The 22,610-nt window shown below is 44.9% G+C and overlaps 1 protein-coding gene across 17 annotated transcripts in view; it reads left to right on the top strand.

Annotated features, from left to right (window-relative positions):
* Positions 1–22,610, top strand: part of NEDD4L (NEDD4 like E3 ubiquitin protein ligase) — a 348,067-nt gene that overhangs the window by 250,664 nt on the left and 74,793 nt on the right. For all 17 annotated transcript variants that reach the window (XM_007191975.3, XM_007191971.3, XM_007191970.3 and 14 more), the window contains 4 exons: positions 11,760–11,810; positions 19,475–19,536; positions 19,707–19,809; positions 21,451–21,617. In XM_007191975.3, coding sequence (XP_007192037.1) covers positions 11,760–11,810; positions 19,475–19,536; positions 19,707–19,809; positions 21,451–21,617 — 383 coding nt within the window. The remainder of the gene's footprint in view (positions 1–11,759; positions 11,811–19,474; positions 19,537–19,706; positions 19,810–21,450; positions 21,618–22,610) is intronic.

Below are 22,610 nucleotides of genomic sequence, written 5' to 3'. Positions count from 1 at the left end.
TCCCACTCTCTGTTTTACCCATTAATTAGGAAATAGTCCAGTGCATGAAGCTTTGCTTGCAGATCTCTCGTTCGAAATTCCTCGGGGTGGGGGGAGGGGGAGAGGGAAACCGGCTAGAACTGATAAGGATGGAACTTTCTTCAAATGAGCGATTAAGCCGTCACATCCCCCTGTGAGAGATGAGCTAGTCCCTAAGAGAAATGTGGTGTGGTAGAAACAAATGTAAGTGCTGCAGTCAGGGGGACTCTTGTTCAGGTCTCAGCTTTGCCACTTTCGAGGTACAGAAACTGAGCTTACACTTCCTTCTTCCCTGGTGCTTCAGGGGGTGGGAGTTAAAGAAAAACGAACACCAGATCACGAGAACATTCTTACAGAATTGCGCAAAGATGCCATGAACGCCGTACAAAGTACAGGGAGGGGAGTGGACTTGGACAGCGGTTCTCAACTGGGGGCAGTTTCGTCCCATCCACGACCCCCCCCCCGCAAGACATTTGACAGTATTTGGAGCTATTTTTGGTTATCATAACTGAGGGGCAGGGGTTGCTTTTGCATGTTGTGGATAAAAGCCGTATGTTTCTAAAACCCTATAATGCGTAGCATAGATAGTCCCCTGCAACAAAGTATTATCTAGCCCCAGATGCCAGTGGTGCTGAGGGTAAAAAGCCCTGGGTTAGGAATTATGCTTATTGAATCCAGTTGTCCCATTTAATACCCAGTGACCGTGCAAAATAAAGTTGTTTCTATCCCCGTTTTACAGATGAGAAGATCAACCTTGGGTGGTGATTAAGAAACTTGCCTTTGGCTATTCAGCTATTTCTAGATAGACATGGGACTTTTAAACTCAGCATGTATGTGTCCAAAGCCTATACCCCTTTCTCCCGACCCAGTAGGTAGTGACCTCCCCATCCCTGATGGTGCTTAAAACTGGGCGGGGTGAGCAACCACTTGAAGGATGGACAGAGAGAAGAGTCTCAGATATTTTGCACTGAATGACTTTTGAGGTCCCTCCTAAAGATCACATTCTCTGATTCTATTTTGAAATGGGATTTGTCTTTTTAGCCCTGGTATTAGAATGGCAAGCAGATAGCCCTTGGCCATGACCAGTGAAATCTCTGTGCTTTGTCTGTGCACCTGTGAGTCTTATTCCTATTAATATCCCAGCCCTATCAGGCCAGAGGGCTAGGGTTCCAAACAGGGGCGGCCAAAAATCATCCCCCTCCCCCATCTCATCCACATTCCGGGCCCAGGCAGTTATTTTTACCAACACGTGTAAATGGGTCCAGCTAGTTCTCCTCTGGGAGGACAGTAGAGGCACAAAGGAGGGGAGCTCTGGGGTTGGGACGCAGGGAACACGAACTATTTTATACCTTTAGAGGCTGCGATTTAATATTAGTTTGCTAATCAGTATAATTCTACCAGTTTAACAGGTAATCACAGTTGCTCTTTCGTGAAGAAGGAAAACCCAGAGGTTTACTCACTGGTTGTCAACTGGGGCCTCAGATAAGCATGAGCTGGAGAGCTTCTAAAACACACCGGGGTCTGGGCCCCTCTATCAGAAATTTAATTGTCTCAGGTGAGGCCTGGGTAGCAGCGCTTTGCGAGCTTCCCAGGAGATCGTAACGTCCAGCCAGGCCAGGAGCCCCTGGTTACCTCCACACTTGAGTCCTGCTGTTTCTGTTCAGAAGGACTCAGGTACCCGTGGATGTTAATCTGTCCTGAAGAGCCGAGAAGGAGGTGCTGTTGGGCCATTGTTTCCCAGGGTGTCCTTTGTAGGTGGCAGAGTGGAGGAGTACCCGCACACAGCTGCTCTTAAATTTGCACCTGCTGGAATCGGAAACTGACATTTCTCTTCGTCCTTCAAATTCCTTATTTTAAATGGTATAATCTGAAGGTGCATGTGATCATTTGCTTAATTTTTGAAAGCTTTGAAGGTTTCCTCTCCAGGCTGTTTTTCTCACCAGCGTAGTATGTGGAAAGGAGAAGCCTTTCCTTTTTATGGCTGCAATCCTGTCCCCTGGAGGGGGAAGCTTTAAATACTTAATGAGTTTTGAGGGAACCTTTTAAATAACAACCCAGTTAATGACCTGACTTGATGATCGATTGTATGCTTTAAACTCTGGTCTCCAAGCGTCTTTGCTCAGTAAACCTTATAAAGAATTTTGAAGAACTATTTCTCACACATTTTTTAAAGATGATATCTATAATTTATTAGTAACTTGATAAGTTATTAGTCCAGTAGTTGCAAAAGATGTAATTTTTAATGCACTGAGTATTTTGTGTGTGCTTTAAATATATTTCATAACATATCCAGTATTTTGGTTCTTTTATCTTGTCATCGCAGATACAGCTCATTTTATGGAAAATATCTGCCATAAAATTGATTTAACCAAATCAGTCCTTATTGCTAAAAACAAGTCAGCCATATCAGGCTTATTTCCTGTCATTTAAAGATCTGACTTCATTTTTTAAATCAAATAAACAAGAAGATTAGTTGGATGGATGGTAAATATGCAAGCCATTGTCATTCCATGAGCCTGTCGTCCAGGGGAAGTAAGAGTCTCTCTCATGTCCCCTCAGCTCGGGAGCTGTGCCTTTTCAAACTGTCCCTTTGTTTTGTGTTTCAGAGGTTTTTATACCCAGCAAACTGCGCGGTGGTAAGATTAGGAAGGGTGAGAAGTACGCCTTTCTTGGGAAAGCGGGAGAAGGGGGTTGTGATTTAGGAAAGGCGAGTGAGCGGAAGACAGACTCTGTTCTCAGGCAGATCGAGTTTAGGGAAGAGGACATATGGAGGGGTCTAGAAAATGATTTCTTTAAAACTTCCCATGCCCAAGTTCCCTGGAAAGTCTTTGTTTATCCTCAGGGGTCTGCCTGCTGCAGTTTGAAGAGCTCAGCTTTAAAAGATATTGGGGCAGGGGGAGGGGATTAATCAAAGAATAAGAAGTATTTAGCTCCATTTCATTTCTCTTTCAAACGTATACTTCACTCATTTCATTTTTGTATTAATATACAGGTGAGGAAGGAAGGACACATGTAAGAATATGGACAGGACAGACAGTGCTGAGATAATGTTGCATGGGAGTTTGCAGATTGCAAGAACTGTATCTGGCAAGCGTCCCCTGAGGGGATGTGGAGTTGGGGGCTGCAGCACATCAAACTAGAGTGTTCGGGGGGTGGGGGTGGGGGGCTGTTAATGTTTGTTTTTAAGTCCATGGAGTGTGAAGTTACTCTGTGGTGGTGACAGCATGGACCCTGGAGCCAGCCTGCCTGCGTTCACATTCTGGCTGCTATTTACTGACTCAGTGACCCTGGGCAAGTTTCTTAACCTGCTAATAACAGGTGTCTGATACATGATTGGTGAGCTGCATGTAAGCTTATTATTCTTTGCGGTCTTGAAGTTCTTACCAGAGTATGGCTGGATGGAGCTCTCCCCCCAGCAAACTCTGATAGAGTCCATTGGCCAGAGATGTTGCTTCAGCCAAAACACAGCCATTGCAGAAAAAGACTTAGCAGGACCCAACTGGGATGCCAAAGCTCCTCTGAAAAGTCAGTCAGCGTCCTCTTGTAGCTCTAGTACCCCTAGTACCTCTTGTAGCTCAGAGTCGTCACTCATTAAAATTCCAAGAATGATACCATACTGCACTTATGTTACATGTGATCTGTTTTTGCTTGAGGACGATATTCCGCACACCCAAACTACTGTCCAGCCAGACAAGGAGACGGCCTGCTAGTTTCAAATGCCTTGAAGTATGAGGAAGAGCTTTCAGGAGTAAACCTGTTCATGAAATCAAACTGTAAAAATGACGTTGAACCCATGGTGTCCCTAGGTGCCCTTTTCCCCATCCTTCGGTCATTCTTTTACCCTGCTTTGGTTACTAAACGTGTCTGTCGTGAATCATTTCTTTCAGATTATTAAAGTCTATTTATTGGTAGCTGAGTTCACAGATAAACAACAGAATCTAGAGGTATCTTTACTTTCTTTTGTTCTTTATACATTTAATCTATCGTTAAAATTGCTTGCAGAAAAATTGATTGTAAAACTTCTCCAGAGAAGAAATGAGACGTTTATCCTGAGAAGAATCACTGTATCCTGAGACCTTGAGAAATTAAAACAGCTTGGTATGATAAAATCAGAAGCACAGAGTTAAACAATACTGTGTCATTAAATGAACTCAGTGACACATTTTCCTTTTAACCTTGAAGTTTGATCTCAGGCCAGTTTGCTTTGTAACAAATAGAATATATATGAATGTTTACCTTATTGTAGCAGATTGTAGTCATTAAAAACTTAGAGTTTATTCAGCAAATTTACCATGCCTTTCACAAGGAATGACAGTGACGCCTAAGGTTTTTCTACATGTGCATTTTTTACAAAGATAAATTAGCCTTATAAGAAACTGTCAGGGTTGTTCGTGGGGCAGCTTTTGTGCAGCTGGACAGCTTTGAAGCAGATGTAAGACGGCACTGTGACGCCAGGCCATGCCCCAGACCCTGTAGGGGTGACAAGCTGTGGGCTCCTCCTTTCTCTGAAATGATACACAGCTGTAGACCACAGTCTGTGTCACCAAGCGCGTCTAGGCTGAAGGGGAAACTTCTTTACAAACAGGGAAATAGAGAGATGAATGTTGGGATGACACCCTGGGGCTGATGACACTCCGCATCCTGCAGGCAGCCCTGGGCCACGCCTGTTCCCTTCCCGGGCCTTTGCCTTATGTCGTCAGCGCCATGGCTGCCCTCGTGCCGTTGTACTGACCGTGGCAGTGGCACCTGCGGGCGCCTGCTGGGCACGGTGGTCAGGACCTCGCGTGCATAACAGTACTTACTCCGTCGTCACACCGTGAGCAGCCTCGAGGCTGACAAGGAGGGTCCAGGAGCAGGATGCTCTGAACCACCACCCCGCCTTCCAGCTCCCCCCATGGTCCAGCCCCTCATGCAGCCTCATCTGAGCCCCTTGACGCTGTCCTGAGCACACTCCGTCTCCAAAGTCTTCCTCTCCAATACGTTCTCCCTCCCACTGTCCGGGGACCTTTCTAAATGCAGTCCTTGCCAGTTTTCCCTCCTTGGTGTCCTCATGTATCCTCTCATCCCCCAGGGTGCTGTCCTCCCACATAACCGCACAGGGCCCCTCAGACCCAGCCTCACCGTCTCTCCCTTCCACCACCACCCCAGTCCCCACCAGATCCCCCCACCGGCCCTCTCTTCAGGCCCTTGCACCTCTTGCCTGATCGGCTTCATACCATTCTCTTTCCACCCCTGTCCGTCCTCCTGGCAACCTCCTACTTCTGACCCTGCATGAAGATTTCATCCTTCGTAAAGTCATGCCTGCCCTTGACCCTGGGCAGAATTAGTCACTTCCCCCGCTGTATCCCTGCAGCATTCTCTTCATGCCTCTGAGATGTGGCAGTCATGGTCAGTGTCTGTACGGAGATATCCACCACCTGTGGCTATCGAGCACTTGAAATGCAGGTGGTCCAAAGCGAGGTGAGCTGTAGGCGAGAAACACACACCAGATGTCAAAGACTTAGCACGAAAATAAGAATGTAAGACACTTTTAGTAATAATCTGCATATTGATTACATGTTGAAATGATAATATTTTGGATATATTAGGTCAACTAAAATATATTATTAGAATTAATTCCACCTGTTTATTTTTTTTTAATGGGACTTAGAAATTTTCAAGTTCTAGGTGTGGCTCATGTTACATTTCTCTATCTAGGACAGGGCCAGTTAGCTTCTGTCCCTAGGAGGTGAGGGCACCTAGTCTCTGTGCCTTTCAGGCCGGGCACAGTGTAGCATCGTCTACCTACAGGTGACGCCCCGCCTGAAGGAGCCAGTGACCTCAGCAGCGCGGCTCACATTTTGTGCATCTGGTTCCCAAATCTCTTTCCCAGTGTCTGCATTCCCGGAGTTTATTGGATCTTAAGTTCAGAGTGTCAAGCTTGGCAGAAGGCTGTAATTCCTGTGGCCCTCAGTTGAGCCCTGGCCTGGAAGATGCTTGCATTTGGAGGGGGGAGAGGACTGGACTGTGCCCTGGAGCCTCCTCCACCCACCGGGAGGGAGGAGGGGATGTCAAGCGCATCTCACGCCTGATGTGGTAGCAGGACACCTGGAGCAGTGGGGCCTGCCCCGGAACTTCTCACAGCCCAGTTTGAACTGGTCTACTTATGCTCCTGGTTAAAGCCTGGCGGCTACTGCCGAGCTACCGTAGTCTTTGCCAGCAGGACGGTTCTTTGCTCTGTCTGCCCCTTCTGTTTTGCCTTCTGTATTTCAAGCAAAGTGTCCCTTAAAATAGAGGCCTTCATGATCACACATCCAGCCAGCACGGTTTCATTCTGCCCGCCTACCCAGCGTGATTTTACAGAGCCTGTAAAAGTCCTCTGAGCTTGCTCTGACATCTTGTTGACAGGGAGGTCTTATTTGTTGTTCGAAATAGCCGCCAATGTCTCCAGGACACACCTTATTCCGTTTTAGTGAATGGGAGGTTTCAGCCCTAACCTCTAAACTAAATGGCAGAGAGGCTGGTGGAGTGAAAAAGCTCTTTGTGTTTTGCCAAAAAAGTATCTGAATTTTGTTTGGGTTTTGTGTTCTGGCGCTTATCAAGTGGATTTCGGTAAGAGCGTGTGCGTTCAGAGGATGTCATCACTGGACCTTTTTCTTTATTTTTAGTGGAATGCCACTTGGCGGTTTCATTAAGGTAACTTTGACATTGTGTTTTGAAACAATGCACCTTGAAAAGCCAGAGGCACCAGGTGGTACAACGTTGGATTACGCGATGGGGGGTGTGGGTGGAGGCCAGACTCATGCTCTCCTCCTGAACGGCAGCAGCTCTGCTGTCGGAGGACAGGCTGGAGTGTACGGACGGAGAAGAAAGAATATTCCTCTGCCCTTCCGTGTGTGATGGTAAAGCTGCCTTCCTGCTCTCTTGAGGAATGAGACAGCACCTAGAACTAAGTGCATCTCGACATCCAGGTGACTCTCCAGACAGTAGACTGTTGAAGAGTCACTATATTTATAACATTTTGTCTAAAAGCTTTTGCAGTAGTTTCTCAAGCCATTCATTATTTAAATAATTCAGAGTGCATGCTTCCAAAGTCACTCTAAAAATAGAACCCGTTTCCCCTGTCTGGTCGGTGTTGGTGCCCGAGTGTGGGCTGCACGCCTCGCGAGGAAGAAGCATTTAGTGGTTTAGCAGCAAAACAAAGGTTACTTTTCTGTCTCTCTGTTTAGAGTTGGGAGATTTACCTTGATTTGTAATATATGAAGATCTAATCATTCCATGTCTTTACTCTTAAATTCTTTTTCTGTGGCTTATGTTCGAATGCCTCTGTACTTCTCTTCCATTTGTCTTGAGAAATTCTCAATATAATTTTCTTGGAAGTTGCTCCTTAATGCTTTCTAGGGCATGGGTTTCACTGGATAGTTATCATTTGCTGGAGTTAAGTGGCTTTTAAACTTGTGATGGTGACACGCAAAAAGAAATTAATTTGACATCACAACTTAGTACACGCACTCACCTGTGTATGTAATTGAAACAAATTCCTTGAAACAGTACTTACTTATATTTCATGTGAGGCTCTAATATTTTTTATTCCATTATATCTAGTTTAATGCTTCTTGTGAACTACTAGTGGGATTGCAACTCACAGTTTAAAAAGCACTGCTTTAACGTATAGCTCCTATATTACACGCGGGTCATTTTACCTTCCGAGAATCGCCAGTCCTTTCTGATATACCTTTCCTAAAGAGCCTTTACGACCCCAGCTTTACGTGCCAGCACCCCTTACTTCTGGTGATGTCCTCCCCACATAGCCCCCCTCCTCCCCTGCAGCTTCGATGTGAAATGCACAGAGTCCTAGCCTGGCTCTTGCACGGTGACCTCTGTGGTCATCAGTAAGTAGTAAGATTCAGATCATATCCTTCGAGTGCAATTCTAACCTAAAGATCAAAAGTCTGTGGTGTTTCTTGAACGGATGTGTTCTTTGAGAAATTGCCTCTCGTTTATTTTGTGAGGACAGCTGAGCCTGGTGTCCACTTCAGTGCTGGCATCTCTGGCCCGGTGTGCACAATGAGAAATGCCCGAGGGCTGTGTTAGGGTTTCACTGGAGCTATTGTGATCGTCCCCAGGCTTTGGGGTCCGGTGATATTCACACATACCTCTCCATGGCCGTGGCAGACGCTTGTCCCTTTTCCTTCGGAGGAATGGTCTTGAATGTAGTTAATCGTCATTTGGGACACAAACTCTAAGAGGGAGACTGCTTGGTATATTTATTTCACTTTTCCAGTAATGGAATATAGATTTTTGTTTCACCTTATGTGACACATTTCAAGGGCTCCATTTTGCATTGTCATTATGTTGGGAAAATATTTGATGGCTTGTCAGAAGGGAACATTTATAATTGTGTTACTAACCTGCACATTTTCAGCCTCTAGGATAGTGTGACAGGTAATTGAGGTTGAAATTGACAACATTTACCACTTAAAAATAAGCACAAGACATGCTAATATGTACTGTGTGAGTTGAAACTAATTTGGTTTTTTGTAAGCTCTTAGGGTTAACATGATGCCTGATGGAAATAATTTTGTAACGGAAATTATTTACGTGATTTGATTACTGTATTTTTATAACGCTGGTGCAAGGTGTCATCCTGTGGCAGTGATGACCTGACGGTGCTCTGCTGGCCTCAAACCTTGGCTCTCCAGGGCCCGCAGGTGGGGATCCTGCCATATCAGCACACCCAGGTGTCCTTGAAGCACTCCTGCTTCTCATTTTGGTGTGAAGACCACTAGTAGGCTCTCTGGTCCCTCCTAGATCTCCTCTGTGGTATTGAAGACACATTTAATATTGGTGTAGTGTCACTGACCTAAATATTTTACATTGCCTGAAGTGTCTGTACTTTTGGCAACAGTGGGATGTTTTGAAACCTAGATCTCACCAACATGTTCCACTGACTGGTGAATCACTTGTTTAAGCCAGTTCCTCTTGACCATGTGCTGCTCTATACACTTGATCCCTATTTTATTTTTAAAATGATTTTATTACAGTCGCCCTTGATGTAAACCAGAAAATAAGAGCCTTCTGTTTACTTAATTGGTGAGGTTGCTCCGTCTTCGTCTGTTTTAGAAATTGTTTTTTCAATGTAATGAGAAAACTTGTTAAGGTACAAGTAAAGCCACCTAGCTTTGCAGTGAGTACCGCTAGGATCCCATAAACTGCTCCTTTGAGGAAAGGAGCAGGGTCGGAACAGGAGGTTGTGTTAAAGATAACATCCCAGATGGGCGTTTTAGCAGAACCCCCTTCCCCGAAGTCTCATAAACTGTGCTCTCATCAGAGTCCCTTCTCATCCACACTGTTGAGAGCCAGCATCCCGATGAGAAGCCCAAAGCTGGTGCACAGCCGCGCTTTCCTGCCCATTATTGAGATGGGGGACAGTGTATTAGTTAAGAGCCCAGACTCTGGAACCAGTCTACCCAGCTAGGAACCTCTCTGGTCTCTAGGTTCCCCATCTGTAAAATGGGTATAATAATGGTGCCCACCTACTACAGCTGCTGTGAGGATTAGATGAGGCCTTGCCACAGCACTTGCTTTGCTACTGTAGCCCTGAGTGGCAGGTGCCTGTCTCTTGGTTCAGATGGTGAACTCATCTGATGGGTTTAGAACTCTAACATCTCCCAGGCAAAACAACATGGGCACGTGGATGTTTTGTGAATTTTTGTTAAAATGCACTTAGGTTAACGATCGATAGATAGCTATTCAAAGAGAGCAGATTATGAAACAGAGCTTCAGGTAAGACTGTCTTCTTCTGATGGTTGCATCCCCGTGTCCTTTTCCTTCACAGCATCAGTACCAGTAGCAGGAGGGGAGAGGGGACAAGTGGTAGAACCTCACTACTCTCATTAGGTAGACACACAATTTATGGTCAGGAATCAGACATTTCTGTGTGTGTGTGTTTTTTTTTTTGGCTGTGTTGGGTCTTCGTTGCTGCACACGGGCTTTCTCTAGTTGCGGTGAGCGGGGGCTACTCTTCGTTGTGGTGTGCAGGCTTCTCATTGCGGTGGCTTCTCTCGTTGCAGAACACAGCCTCTAGGCACACAGGCTTCAGTAATTGCAGCATGTGGGCTCTAGAGCTCAGGCTCAGGAGTTGTGGTGTACGGGCTTAGTTGCTCCGCGGCATAAGGGGTCTTCCTGGACCAGGGCTCGAACCCGTGTCCCCTGCATTGGGAGGCGAATTCTTAACCACTGCGCTACCAGGGAAGTCCCCATTTCTGTGTTTTTGATAGTGGAATTAACTGACATTTACACTGGCTTTATAGTTAAATCAGACAAATTCAGAATGGGACTGCTCCCTAATTCTTTGGACAGTGAAGATGTCTACTTTCTGGGCCTTGTGCTGACTGCTGCTTGTTAAGATATACAGCATCAGCACCTGACGGCCATGTGCTCGGTGAGGTATCCATGGTGGGCTGTGGCAGACATAGCTGAGAAAATAAAAGAAAGCAGAGTCTTATCAGAAGGATGGGGGCTCTTCTCCTGCTTTGTGCACGCTCAGCCAGTAGTAACTGATTTTTCATTATCCTTCATGTACTATTTAGAGGAGACAGATAGTTTTCTAGTTAATCACATAAAAGGAAATAATAAGCGTGGAGCAAATCATTTCAGTAAATCTTGTTCACATTTATCTGCTGCTGCTTTTTAAATGCAAGAAGAGAATGTTTTCAAGTGCGCTTCAGAAGCATGTTTTATAAATCAGAAAATTTCATAGGAAACCAGTAAAGAGTGAAAATAAGAGCCCAGGATTCAGAGTTAGGAGGTCTGGATTGTCTCTTGGGCTTTCCCCCAAGCTAGCAGTAGGACAAGTCTGATTATGTCTGAAGAACTTTCCAGCTATAATAGGCATTTTGAATGTGGTAGAAGCAACTGTGTGTTTTTGCGGGTAACAGAAGTCGTCGTGTTCCTTCAGGTTCACGTCGCAGGTCATCTAAGCATCAGAGGCTCTGACACAAGCCCTCCTACAGCAGGACATTGTGTCAGCATGACCTACTGGACACCCCGTGGTCCAGACCAGGGACCCCTGACCCTGAGTTATGACTTCCTGTGCTTCCCAGAGTCTGAAAGGGCACCTGTGAGCTTCTCCACATGCATTTCATCGCGATCTGTGTGGGAGATGGAGAGGGGAAGAAGCACAGTGTGTCCAAAAATGTAACCAGTAGCTCATGCATGATCTTGGATTCTGAAGCAGTGTACTTACTAGATTGAAAGTTCAGTGCCATTTTTTAATAAGTAATGTATAAGCTATATTAATAACTGGACTCTGTACTCTTTCCCAAGACTCTCAGCTCTCAAGGAGCTCTTTTGTTTATAGCACTTAATAAATATTCGTGAAAATGGTCCCAACATTTCTTTACAATCTTCTCTTTAAACTGGGCCAACTGTGCCCCCAAACCCTCTGGGGTCCCAGGTGTCCCTTCCCTGACTGATCGCATGCTCCCCAGGTCCAAGAGAGGATTTGTCTCCAATGTGTTGGGTGGTAGATGCCCTGCAGAGTCTCAGGCAGCTAAAGGTCAGGTGTGTGAGGCCTTGGGCTCACTGGTCTCCGAGGCAACGGCCGTCTGTGCCTCACCGGGGTCTCTGCCTTCAGCCCATCCCCCCTGCTCTCCCATGTCAGGCCCTGGACCTTTCTCTATTTGTAAAGAAACACTTTTAAGAATGCGGACACTCCGCAGATAGATGGAAACATTAATTCTTTTCTCTCTTCTCAACAGACACGAGACGACTTCCTGGGACAGGTGGACATACCCCTTAGTCATCTCCCGGTAAGAACGGTCACCTGCTTTATAGCGCGTGCTCTGAGCAGCAGTTTCTAACCGTCTGCAGTTCGGGTGTGTTTTCAGGGCGGCATTTGCTCAACACAGTGGAGAAGCGTGTGTACTCTGGCCCTGGCCCTTTCTAGAAGGTGGTCCTTTCAAGGGGATAGGAGATAGCTTAACTGTAAAAATCAGGTGCCTCTGAACCACCCACGGATGCCTGGCAGCGTCACTGGCTGCTTCCTCGTCTGCTCCTTAGTTTGTCTTCCTTCGTCACCTCATACAAAACAGCTACCTGCTTCTGTCAAACCCCTCCTCCTTGTCACTGGAATGTCCCTGCTTTCAAGTTCACCTCTTGGGTCTAATCAAACGTCTGTTCCCTTTGTCTAGAATTGTACATGCTGTTTCTCTTGGGCTACATCTGTACAAGCTAGTGTTTCCATGGCTTTCTCAGTCGGCACAGAGACAAAAGAAAAGATGTTGTCGGTACTGAGTGAACTTGTCAGCTGGAAACACCCACTCTGGCTTCGGAAGTTGTGCTAGGTTAGCGTGTGTGGCGGTGCTACCATTCCTCTCCACTCAGATGAGCAGCAAAACAGTTGGGGCCGTTGACATTAACTGAGCTTAAAGGTGACTCTCGCACGTTCCAGTATCGATAGAATGAGGGGTCCAAGACCTCCTTGGTGGGAGGTAGATGGTCTCGTGTTCCAGCTCCCGGCCCTCCTTCCCCGGGACAGCACTAAGTGCCTAACGTAGCACCTGAGAGAAGATGAGTCAAACGTTCCTGCCTTCCAAGGGCATTTTATTACGTTTTTAAACACTTTATGTGAGCAAATAGTGTAAGTAGTCTGTACGCTAAAAGGACTCAAACCACCCAGTGTGAGCCTCCTGCTGTGTTGAAACTCTAGCTATGGCTGTCTGTTAAAGACCAAGAAGGACTGTGTCTCACCCAGGAAGCTGTGAAGCTCTGTTGGGAAGGAACATGATGGCAAGCACTGTGTCCTTGCTTACTCAGGGGAGCTGTTAAGGAAGAAAGGTTTCAAGCGCCTTCCCTTCCGAAAGATCGGAAGCAAAAGTAATATCATTAGAATATTTTTGTTTGTTTCTGTATAAAAACCTGAAGCTCCAAGGTGCTTGTGGAAGGTGGGCTTATGCTTGATGGCCTAAGCCGTCAGAACCCTGATTGTTCTTTTGAAGTCACATTGAGAGCGTATGGATGTCTCAGCCTTTGTGCAGAAAGACTGTTCACGTATTTCTACATCAGTGGGTCTTCTCTTCATGCTGTTCGGGTTGAAGCTGTAACCGCCTCACATTTTTAGGCAGTGTTGGTTGGTTGGCCAGTTCTTTCATGGGTGTCCCCAACCTCCCTTTTCCTCAACATAAAAACCACATCACAGTCAAGGCAAATTATGTATTAACTCTAAGAGGTGTAGGTGAAATTTTTAAACAACTTGCTCCAACAATCCCTTGAGTGATTGAGTGCAGATTGGTTTTGAACAGTTGAGTGGAACTCCCAGAGAATAGAAGAGTGTTCCTCTTCAGAGACCACATCAGTAGAGGGAACATTTTACCTTTGGATTTCGGTGGAGGCAAGAGTGAGCTTTCAAAGAAGGAAGCGGTGCCAAGGCTCCAGGCTGGAATAGAAGCCAGCCGGTTAAAGAGTGGAAGAGGGAGAGACCAGAGAGGACTGAGGACTTTCACAGGAGCTGAGCCAGTTGAGAAGTGGAGCCTCCCAGTTTTCAGTCTGTCCCAAGATGAGCTTACACTGGAGTGCTATATCGCCTCCTTAAAATTGACTGGCTTTGTGGAGCCCACTACAGTCTCCAAGATGGACCACAAAGGGGCAGAAGGAGAGGTGAAGGTGCATTCTTTATCCTCTAAGTGGTAGTAGAACCCAACTGGCATATTCTGAGTGGGTATATGGCTTTCTTTGGTCCCAATATTTGAGGTGCTCTCATATGTATATTTGATCATATATGTAGGACACTCATGGGAAAATAGCACAGTTAATTTTGTATGATAGCACAAGTGTGGGCATGTAAAATGGATGTTAGCATTTGAATATATTTTGTGGATAAATAATGGATGCTCTTTTCTTGATAGCTATATGACCACTGTCAAGGCAGTTTATGTATGTATGGCTGTGTGGCCTATGGATTCAGTATTGTTTGATGTCATCAAATTTTAGATTAAAGAACTTAGGTCTTACTAGTAATGAGAGAAGGTAGTGGAGAGCAGTCATGTGGCGGTGAAGTTGCTGTTGCCCACCCTTCCAAGCCTTCTCCAGGTTTAACAGATCCGACTGGGTATTTGGTTATTAATTAATTCTTTCCAGCCCCATTAGCTGATAGAGAATTTATTCCTTTAACAGATGTTTGCTGATAGACATAATTCTACCCTCTGATGAAGAATCAGTGAGGCAGGTTCCTCGCTCATGTGGCTTAGCAGGGCCACCGTCGCGGTAGCCACATGTGGTAGCCGAGCATTTGAAATGTAGCTAATGTGACTGAAGAACGGAATTTATCTGTTTTATTTCATTCTAATTAATTAAAATTTATATTTAAAAAGCCACACGTGGCAAATGGCACCCTATTAGATGGCTCAGGTGAGATCAGACCAGAGTTCTCTGGCTTAGGTGAAAAATACATGATTCTGGATGCCCTTTTCCTAAGATAATAATTCTGGCTGTTGGAGGGAACTGGGGGTGGAGGGATTCCCACACCAAGTTTTACGTGGTGATTTTTTTCATTCAGCTTTTTTCCCCTACCTGAGGCTGTTTCTCTACAGTTCTACATATTTAATATACCAAGAATATTTAATTTAGGTAGAGAAAAGGCCCAGAAATTTGGAATCATAGATATTAAGATAAAGAAGAGAAGTAATCTTTTGTTATTATTTTTTAAATCTATATTAGCAAAATACCTAATTGCATACACTTCCATCTTGACACATATACACACTTATTTACTACAAGGCATTTTAAGCTTTATCTTGTTGCCCCAAGATAGCATGACCCTTTCTACCTTTAGAAAAGAATCATCTCTGCCTTGATTCTGGTCTAAGAAGTTGCAACATTTGAATGAAGCTCTTTTCTAAATCAGGAACTTGATGGAGAAGATTCAAGGCCACAAAACTGAAGTTAATGTAACCTCTCATGATTGTTAGGAAATTATTTTTAATCATTTAAATACCCTACTTTGTGGGGTTTTGGTGTGCTTTTTGAAAAACATAGTTTAGACTTAGTAACTGATGTTCGCTAAAGAACCTTCTTCCCTTGCTACAGTCCTAGAGGCCTCTGGGTGCAGTTGCTGGGGGAAAGTGGCATTTGCAGTATAAAACCATGCTTTTAAATTCTTAGGAATGGCTCTCCTAAGCTGTCCTTACTTGCAGCTATAAATTCCCTGATCCCGAGAAGCCTACCAGGAAGAGCCAGAGAGTCAGGGCACTTGAACATCTCAGACTGGGGCACCACGGGTCCTCCTCGGCCCACTGCCCACTGTTGGGTCTCTGGATAATTGTGTGCCCTTGTGAGCATTGGGACAGTCCGGGTTGGAGTTCTGCCAGGGAGACGAGTGAAGGAGGCCACTTGAAATAGAGAGACGGGGCCGGGAGGGTTGTGTGAAGCTGCGGTGTGCTCTGCGTGTTAGAGCCTCACTACCTCGACTACCAAGGAGGCCAGTGTTGGCTAGGTTTTTGTCCCTGAAACAGGAAAGAGTAAAGAGTGATAATGAGAAAGAAAAGAAACTTACTTTTCCCCCTTTGATCATGGATTCCTCGGTGCTTTATCAGATGCTTCCAGATGAAAGAAAATAGTTTTGACTTGTCATTCACTTTAATTCTTGGCTCTCAGACCAGTTCTCCCAGTTTTATTTGTGGAAGAAAAAGGATAGGAAATTGGACCCAAGGAATTTAGAATGGTAGGGATCTAATTCCTTTGCTTCTATTCCAAATATGCCACCCGTCTTTAATATTTTTTTCCATTTTATTTATTATTGAGTGTGGGTAGGAGTGAGTAAAAGACGAGGAGGGAAGAGGGAGAGTAAATAAAGGTTAGTCATCTGACCTTTTATGCAGATCTGAGAATTAAGAAAACAGAGATTCATATTCACAGAAGTCTCCAAATGTCAAGCTTTAAAAGATCTCTCAGGAATAGTTGACTCCGAGCTTGGAGATGGGCAGGTTGCCTTGGTAACCTTAATAAGTTAGCCGTCCTTTTTGGGCCTCTGTTTTTCTCACCTATAAAATGAGGGCATACACATAGATGATACCAAGTTTCCATCCAGCTCTGTGAAAGAGCACCTTGGCTGTAAGCAGAGGCACGGCGGCTGTGATGATTACCGGGGAGACTTGGGCAGCGTGACGAGCTGGAGGCACGTGGAGGAGAGCGGAGATGGAGACTGTATTTCAGCAAGGTAGTCCTACCAGCCTGACGCCTGTAGTGCAGCTCAAACTGAGCGCCTCTATTTTATTCTTTTACAGTGTGGCACCAGGAGTGAACTTAGCTGTAACTGTCCTGTTCTTGTAGCATTCTCTCCTCCTATTTCAGGATCTACTCTGTTTTTGGCCGCGTCGCGCGGCACGCAGGATCTTAGTTCCCCGACCAGGGATCAAACCTGTGCCCCTGCAGTGGAAGCGTGGAGTCCTAACCACTGGACCACGGGTGAAGTCCCTGTAACTGTCCTATCCTTACTGATTTTTTTTTTAAAGAACACTATCATTTTTACATCTGTCTGTTAAATCCTGTGTGTCATTGCCCAGAAGTTCATACAGGATTTTATGACTTGTCTTTAATAATTCCTTAGAGACAAAAATAACTCCAAGACTTGTGTTAACAACAGAATGACATTTCTGGTGGGTGTTTGCCTTTTACGCCTCGGAAACTTTCCTTGCCTCATCCGTCAGTCGTGTCTCCCCTGCCCTTTGAGTCCCAGCGCATCGCCCCTACCAGATGCAAAATCTCTGTATCTATGGGAAGCACGCTGGGGTTGAGAGAGCTATTTCAAAAACATTAATTTCTCCTATTTTAGTCAAGTGCCACTCAAGGCAACCAGGGTTAACTTGAATTTCAGTTTTCCTACAGTGAGGCATTTTTGGGGGTGGTGGTGATATTATTTGTCACCTTAATTGTGCTTGAAGGTAACTCAGATGATGAACACCCCTTTTATAATTCCGGCTGGTACCAGGGTAATGGTTCCCTCTCATGTGTACAAAATTCAGTATCATAGACCTTAGAGGGACTTTAAAGACCATTTAACCACTCCCTGTATTTTACAGGTGAGGACACCTGGGCCCAGAGAGGGAGATGACTTGATCAGAAGGCTGACCGGACCTTGGGTCTTCAGCCTTGATCTGCGGTGCAGACAAGGGCCGAGGGGGCAGGAGGGGCTCCGTCTAAGGCCTGGGTGCTTTTAGCTGTTGCATCCCTGTTTTGAGTCTAAGGTCCTCATAAGGCCATTCCCTTCCACTTGCCCACAAAGTTATTTACCTCATTACATATATGTCAAAGTAACTGCAGTTCTGTTGGAAGCAACAAATCTTTTTAAGATGAAATTGCTGTGTAACCAGAAGATTTTCTTTGGAATGCTCACGGCCCAGAAGAGGAGGTTGCAGCATCTATTTTGGCCAATAATACTGTTAGCATCAACCTGTTTGAGATGGCTTTCTACCATCTCAGTGCTGTCCTGGGAGTCTCCCCTGGGCTTTTCTCCAGGGAATAGGATCCAGCAGGAGCCTGAGTAGAGCCAGGAAGAATCCCGTTGTTATCTGCAAGATCACCGTCTTGTTCACCCTGGAGAATTTCCATGGAGGTGAAATTTCATTTTTTAATGCCCTGCCTTTTTGCAGAGTGTTGAGTTGGCAGTGCTCACAAGTGACATGAAAATGTAGAACTGGCTGATGATGACAGTGGCCAACATTTGTCAAGTGTGCCAGGAACCCTTGTGAGAACTTGCTATGTATTGATACCAGCTCAAATGATTGGTTTAATCGTCACAACTCTGTAAGATCCTGTTACTGCCCTACTCTGTAGATGAGGACACTGAGACACAGAGGGCTAAGGAACTTGTCCTTGGCCATATGGCTCTGTCGGTAACAAAGCCAAGACACACAAGACACAGACGTAGGACGTCTGCCTCTTGATATGTGTGGTGTCTGTCATTTAAACTATGTAGTGTATGGACAGTTCCATTTTTAGAGTCCCGGTAAGTTCTCTGATTTTTTTTTTTTGGTCTGAATTTAGAAAAAAGTCTAGAGAATATAACTGACTTTCTTGAGTGACGGTGAATTTTTGTGGCCTCGGTACTTTACTGTAGATCAGGTGGGTTAATCAGCTACCTGTACAGGTACTTACTTCGTGTCGGGCAACGCTCTTGGCACTAAGAATAGAGTGGTGAGCAAATCCAAGTCTCTGATCTCATGAGGTTATAGTCTACAGGTGATGGATGTTAATAAACTAGTTAATAAATAAATGAGCAAGATAATTTCAGATGGTGAAAGGGGGGTATAAATCAGGATGTTGTGACAGCGGATAATAAAGGGAGGCTATGGTGGCGATTTAGGATGTGGTGTCTGAAGATGTGACTTGGGATCCCAGACCTGGATGACAAAGTGGAGACCGCCGTGGCCATCTGGAGCCGGAGCTGTTCAGCAGAAGGACCTGCTAGGGCAGGATTAGACGTGATGTGCACGCGGGACAGAGGAGGTCAGGACGGGTGGAGTATGGGGTGAATGGTTATAGGTAATTAAGAACCACATCATGTTTAACCTTATAGGTCCATAGGAAAGAATTTTCAGCATATTATATAAGCAGAGTAGGAAGCCATCGCGAGTTTAAAGCAGAGAGTGACATAAACGGATAATGTTACAAATATAAATGCATATACACACACATACCCTTCTGATACGTAATAAATCATTTTGCGGTTTGTCTCTCTTCCTACAGAAGTAAATGTTTTTAATTGTGTTTAATTAAAGAGTTTAGGTATTTGAAGTTTTACTGCACATAGTATTTTTAAATTAATGAAATAGTAACATTTATTTTTCCAGTTGCCTGCTTACTTTGACCATCTGATTTTGCACAGTAAAATACTGATTTCTTTCAAAAATGCATAAATACCACCACTACATTCATAGCTTCTTGAAATAAGCACCAGCAAAAGGCTGATGGATGACGCCACCTAGGACAGTCTCTGTGGAGGCAACCGTCTTTCAGATGACAGGATATTTTAATGTTAAAAGTAAAGTCAAATTGCATTCACAGATTGATCTTGCATATTTTCCTATTAACTGCATCTTTAGGTTTCTTGAATCACAGGGACAAGCAGGCAGGCACCAGTGACCCCTGGTTCTCCAGAATTAATCAGCAGCGTGAGATTGAGCCCTGCACCCAGCAGTTAGAAATTACACTTGGCAATGACGACTCTAATTTTGTAATTTGTCTAAGGCTGAGGTTGACTCCTAAAAATGGGTGTTGACAGTGACATCTAGTGGATCTTGAGTAAAGCTTTGTGACCTACGAAATGTGTAATTAATTGTCAAGTACTGGGTAAGGAACCAACTCTGTTTTCGCCAGGCTCACGTTCTAAAACATGAAAATGTATTCTCTGTAATCCACCTGGGTGTATCTGAAATACGAAACTATCAGGAGTATTGAAACTTACGTTTTCTTCCTTTAGACAGAAGATCCAACGATGGAGCGACCCTATACATTTAAGGATTTTCTCCTCAGACCAAGAAGGTGAGGCTTTGGGCTGCAGCCGTTTCTTACGCTTTGGCTCTTGGTTTTCTCTGAGGAAAATTCCAACTTCTTTTCCTATTGCATTTTTTTTTAAAGCATCGTAAATATGAACCATCATAAAGATGTAACTAAGTCACATCCTTTATAACCAATTTTCTTCCATCATGCAGTCATAAATCTCGAGTTAAGGGATTTTTGCGATTGAAAATGGCCTATATGCCCAAAAACGGAGGTCAAGATGAAGAAAACAGTGAGCCGAGGGATGAGATGGAGGTAAGTTACAGGGCTTCGGGCCTCGGTCTGTTTTCCTCGCCTAAGAGCACATTGATGTTTTACTTTAAGACTTTATAATTTAAGGAAATAAAAGTTTATAAAGCTTAAATATGAAGAAACTTCAATGTGTCCATGAATCTACGTCTTTGACAGATCTACCGATGTGTTGGTTTTTAGCAAAAAAGATAAACTTTTCATTGCATGTTATAACACTAATAATTGAAGAGGTGTCTCTTTCTAAACTGCTATACCCCTGTTTTATTAACAGCCCACCGCCATGTGAAATTCTCCCCACATATTTAATTCTGTTATTTCTTTGGACTTGCAGCTCTTTGTAAATTCCTTTTAGCACTTGGAATGGCTTCAAGTGGCTAAAATAATTCAGGGACTCATCCAAGTTTGTTACTCATTTGGCCCACGGGTGAGAGCGTGCATTAGGTAGAAATGCCGTTTTGGAATTAGCTGTCCAGAGGAATGTTCTTTTGTTCCCTCCTGGCAAGGCCACCTTTTAACTCTCCAGTCACGTACCTCTACCGTGGGTACCGTCTCAGCTCAGTCTTCGGATGGTGCTGTTTTGTTAGACAGATTCTCGTATTGTTCTGAAAATGCCCGTTTACAAGACCTCTCTGTGGCTTATTTGCACATCTGTTCGCAGCTGTTGCATATACATGATGTGTGAATAATGCATTATGGGCAAGTTAACCGAACCCCACTCAGACCCAGAGGTCATATTACCAGGCAGTATTTCGTGTGCAAGCTTTCATCTCTCTCTGTGAAAAGGACTGAAGTGGGTGGTAGGCAGTCTTGAATGTTAAGATTTCATAAGCACATCCACAGATTTTTATCTCAAATCCAAGGAATTTTTTTTTTTCACACTCTTCCAACCTTCCAACTGTAGTAATCAGTGAATTACTTAATTTTCCAGTGACTTTACTAGGGAGTGTCAGGAAGGAATACTTAATGCCGAAAATATGTGTTGCAAAAAAAGCACCTCTGACTCTGGTACCAGGAGGCCTGTTGATGCGGCGGCAGCAGGTGGGGAAGGGCTGAGCAGGAAGCGGTGGCTTCCGGGCTGCTCCTGGCTGCCCGGCTGCCCGTCCTCCCTGCAGCCCGGGAGCTTCCCCTCCTCCCTGGGGAGCGAGAGCGCCCCGGGCCTCCTGATGCCCGGGCAGGCCACGGATTCTGCAAGAACACACGTGCTGCAGGGCTCGTCTTCCCAGCTCCCTCTTACCTTACGGAGGTGTTGAAAAGACGACAGCTGTAGCGTGACCCGTATCGTCGGCAAGGCTTTTGTACGGCCCCGGAGGCCTTCAGGTCAAAATAACAAACACGAAATATGAAAAGAGTGTAATGTGACTTAGGTAACGTGACAGCCTGTGCAGATCCCCATCCGAGTGGCACCCTGCAGTGTCATCTTCTTAGAGGGCAGCGCAGTTCATTGGCCACGGCTCAGAATATTTTTGAGACGCTCCTAGAATTGATTTTTTTTTTTTTTTTTTTTTTTGCCCTATTCTGGGAATTTCTTTAAATGTGGCGCAGGAAGCCACCGTCAGAGCCGGAGAGCACAGGAGCGAGGACGAAGGGCACACGCGCCCTGTAGCCATCAAAGCCGCCTCACCATCTCCCCTCTGTGCTCCACAGCCCGGCTGGGAAGTCGTTGACTCGAATGACTCGGCGTCTCAGCACCAAGAGGAGCTTCCCCCGCCTCCCCTGCCCCCCGGGTGGGAAGAAAAGGTGGACAACTTGGGTCGCACTTACTATGTCAACCACAACAACCGGACCACCCAGTGGCACCGACCCAGCCTAATGTGAGTACCGTCGATGGTCAGGAACACGTCCCCACGCTCTGCGGTCAGGTGCGCACGTGGCAGCGCCCTGGGACGAGGTTGGGAAGTACATCTTGTACCGGTGAAAGCGCGTGGTCGTGCAGTACAACAGGATTCCTCTTCGTGGAGTTAAAGAGCGTGGGAGCCTGAGTTTGTAGGTTGTAAAGAAGCTCTTGCCTTCCTATCAGGTTCTCCTGTTGTAAACACGCACTCATTTATTTTGTAGGACTTCTTTATGTAGATTCGTGAGACGTAAAGCAGGGATTATTTTTCCTCGGTTTATCTTACGTTTGGTGATCACATCACTTTCCCCTTCTTCAGCTTCCTCTCCTGGCTAAGCCATCATGGAAAATAGCAAACATATTGGCTCTTTAACTTTCTGGATTATTATTCCATAATTATTTGATTTGGAAACTCTCTCAAAATTTTTCTTTTCCTTTTTGGAAAATGTATAGATCACCCCCTTGATATAATTACAGACACATGGGAGGGTTTGCTAACTCACAACTGGTAATTACGGTTTGTTCTAATCCCTTGCCAGCCTCCGGGATACAGTGAATTGATTACTGTTTTGTTCACTCGACCATTTTTGGTCTAATGATGGCATATAAACACTGGTTAAACCTCAACTACTATAAAAAAGGATTTGAAGCGGCTTGTTTTTTGAATGATAGTATACAGCAAGACCTAAAACTATTAATGTACAATAAAAGGCAAAAACAAAATAGTAAAAACAGAAAAGGAAAAAATTGTCCTAGAAATCATGACCTCCCTAGCAGTCAAGACAAGGAGGTAATTACCACTAAATTGTATAATTTTCAATATGAATAAAAGCAAGTATTTGAGGTGAGATAATTTTCTCTTTAACCCAGACTCTGAAGGAAATTTGCTGTTGATGGTTTTTAGCAAGTATTAGCAATGGTATGGATGGTGTTGTCAGTAACCCTTTTATCTTTAGAAATTGCAAAGATGACC

This window comes from Balaenoptera acutorostrata, chromosome 13 (genome assembly GCF_949987535.1).
Source record: "Balaenoptera acutorostrata chromosome 13, mBalAcu1.1, whole genome shotgun sequence".
Taxonomy (NCBI): domain Eukaryota; kingdom Metazoa; phylum Chordata; class Mammalia; order Artiodactyla; family Balaenopteridae; genus Balaenoptera; species Balaenoptera acutorostrata.
This window is presented reverse-complemented; position numbering and strand designations above follow the sequence as displayed.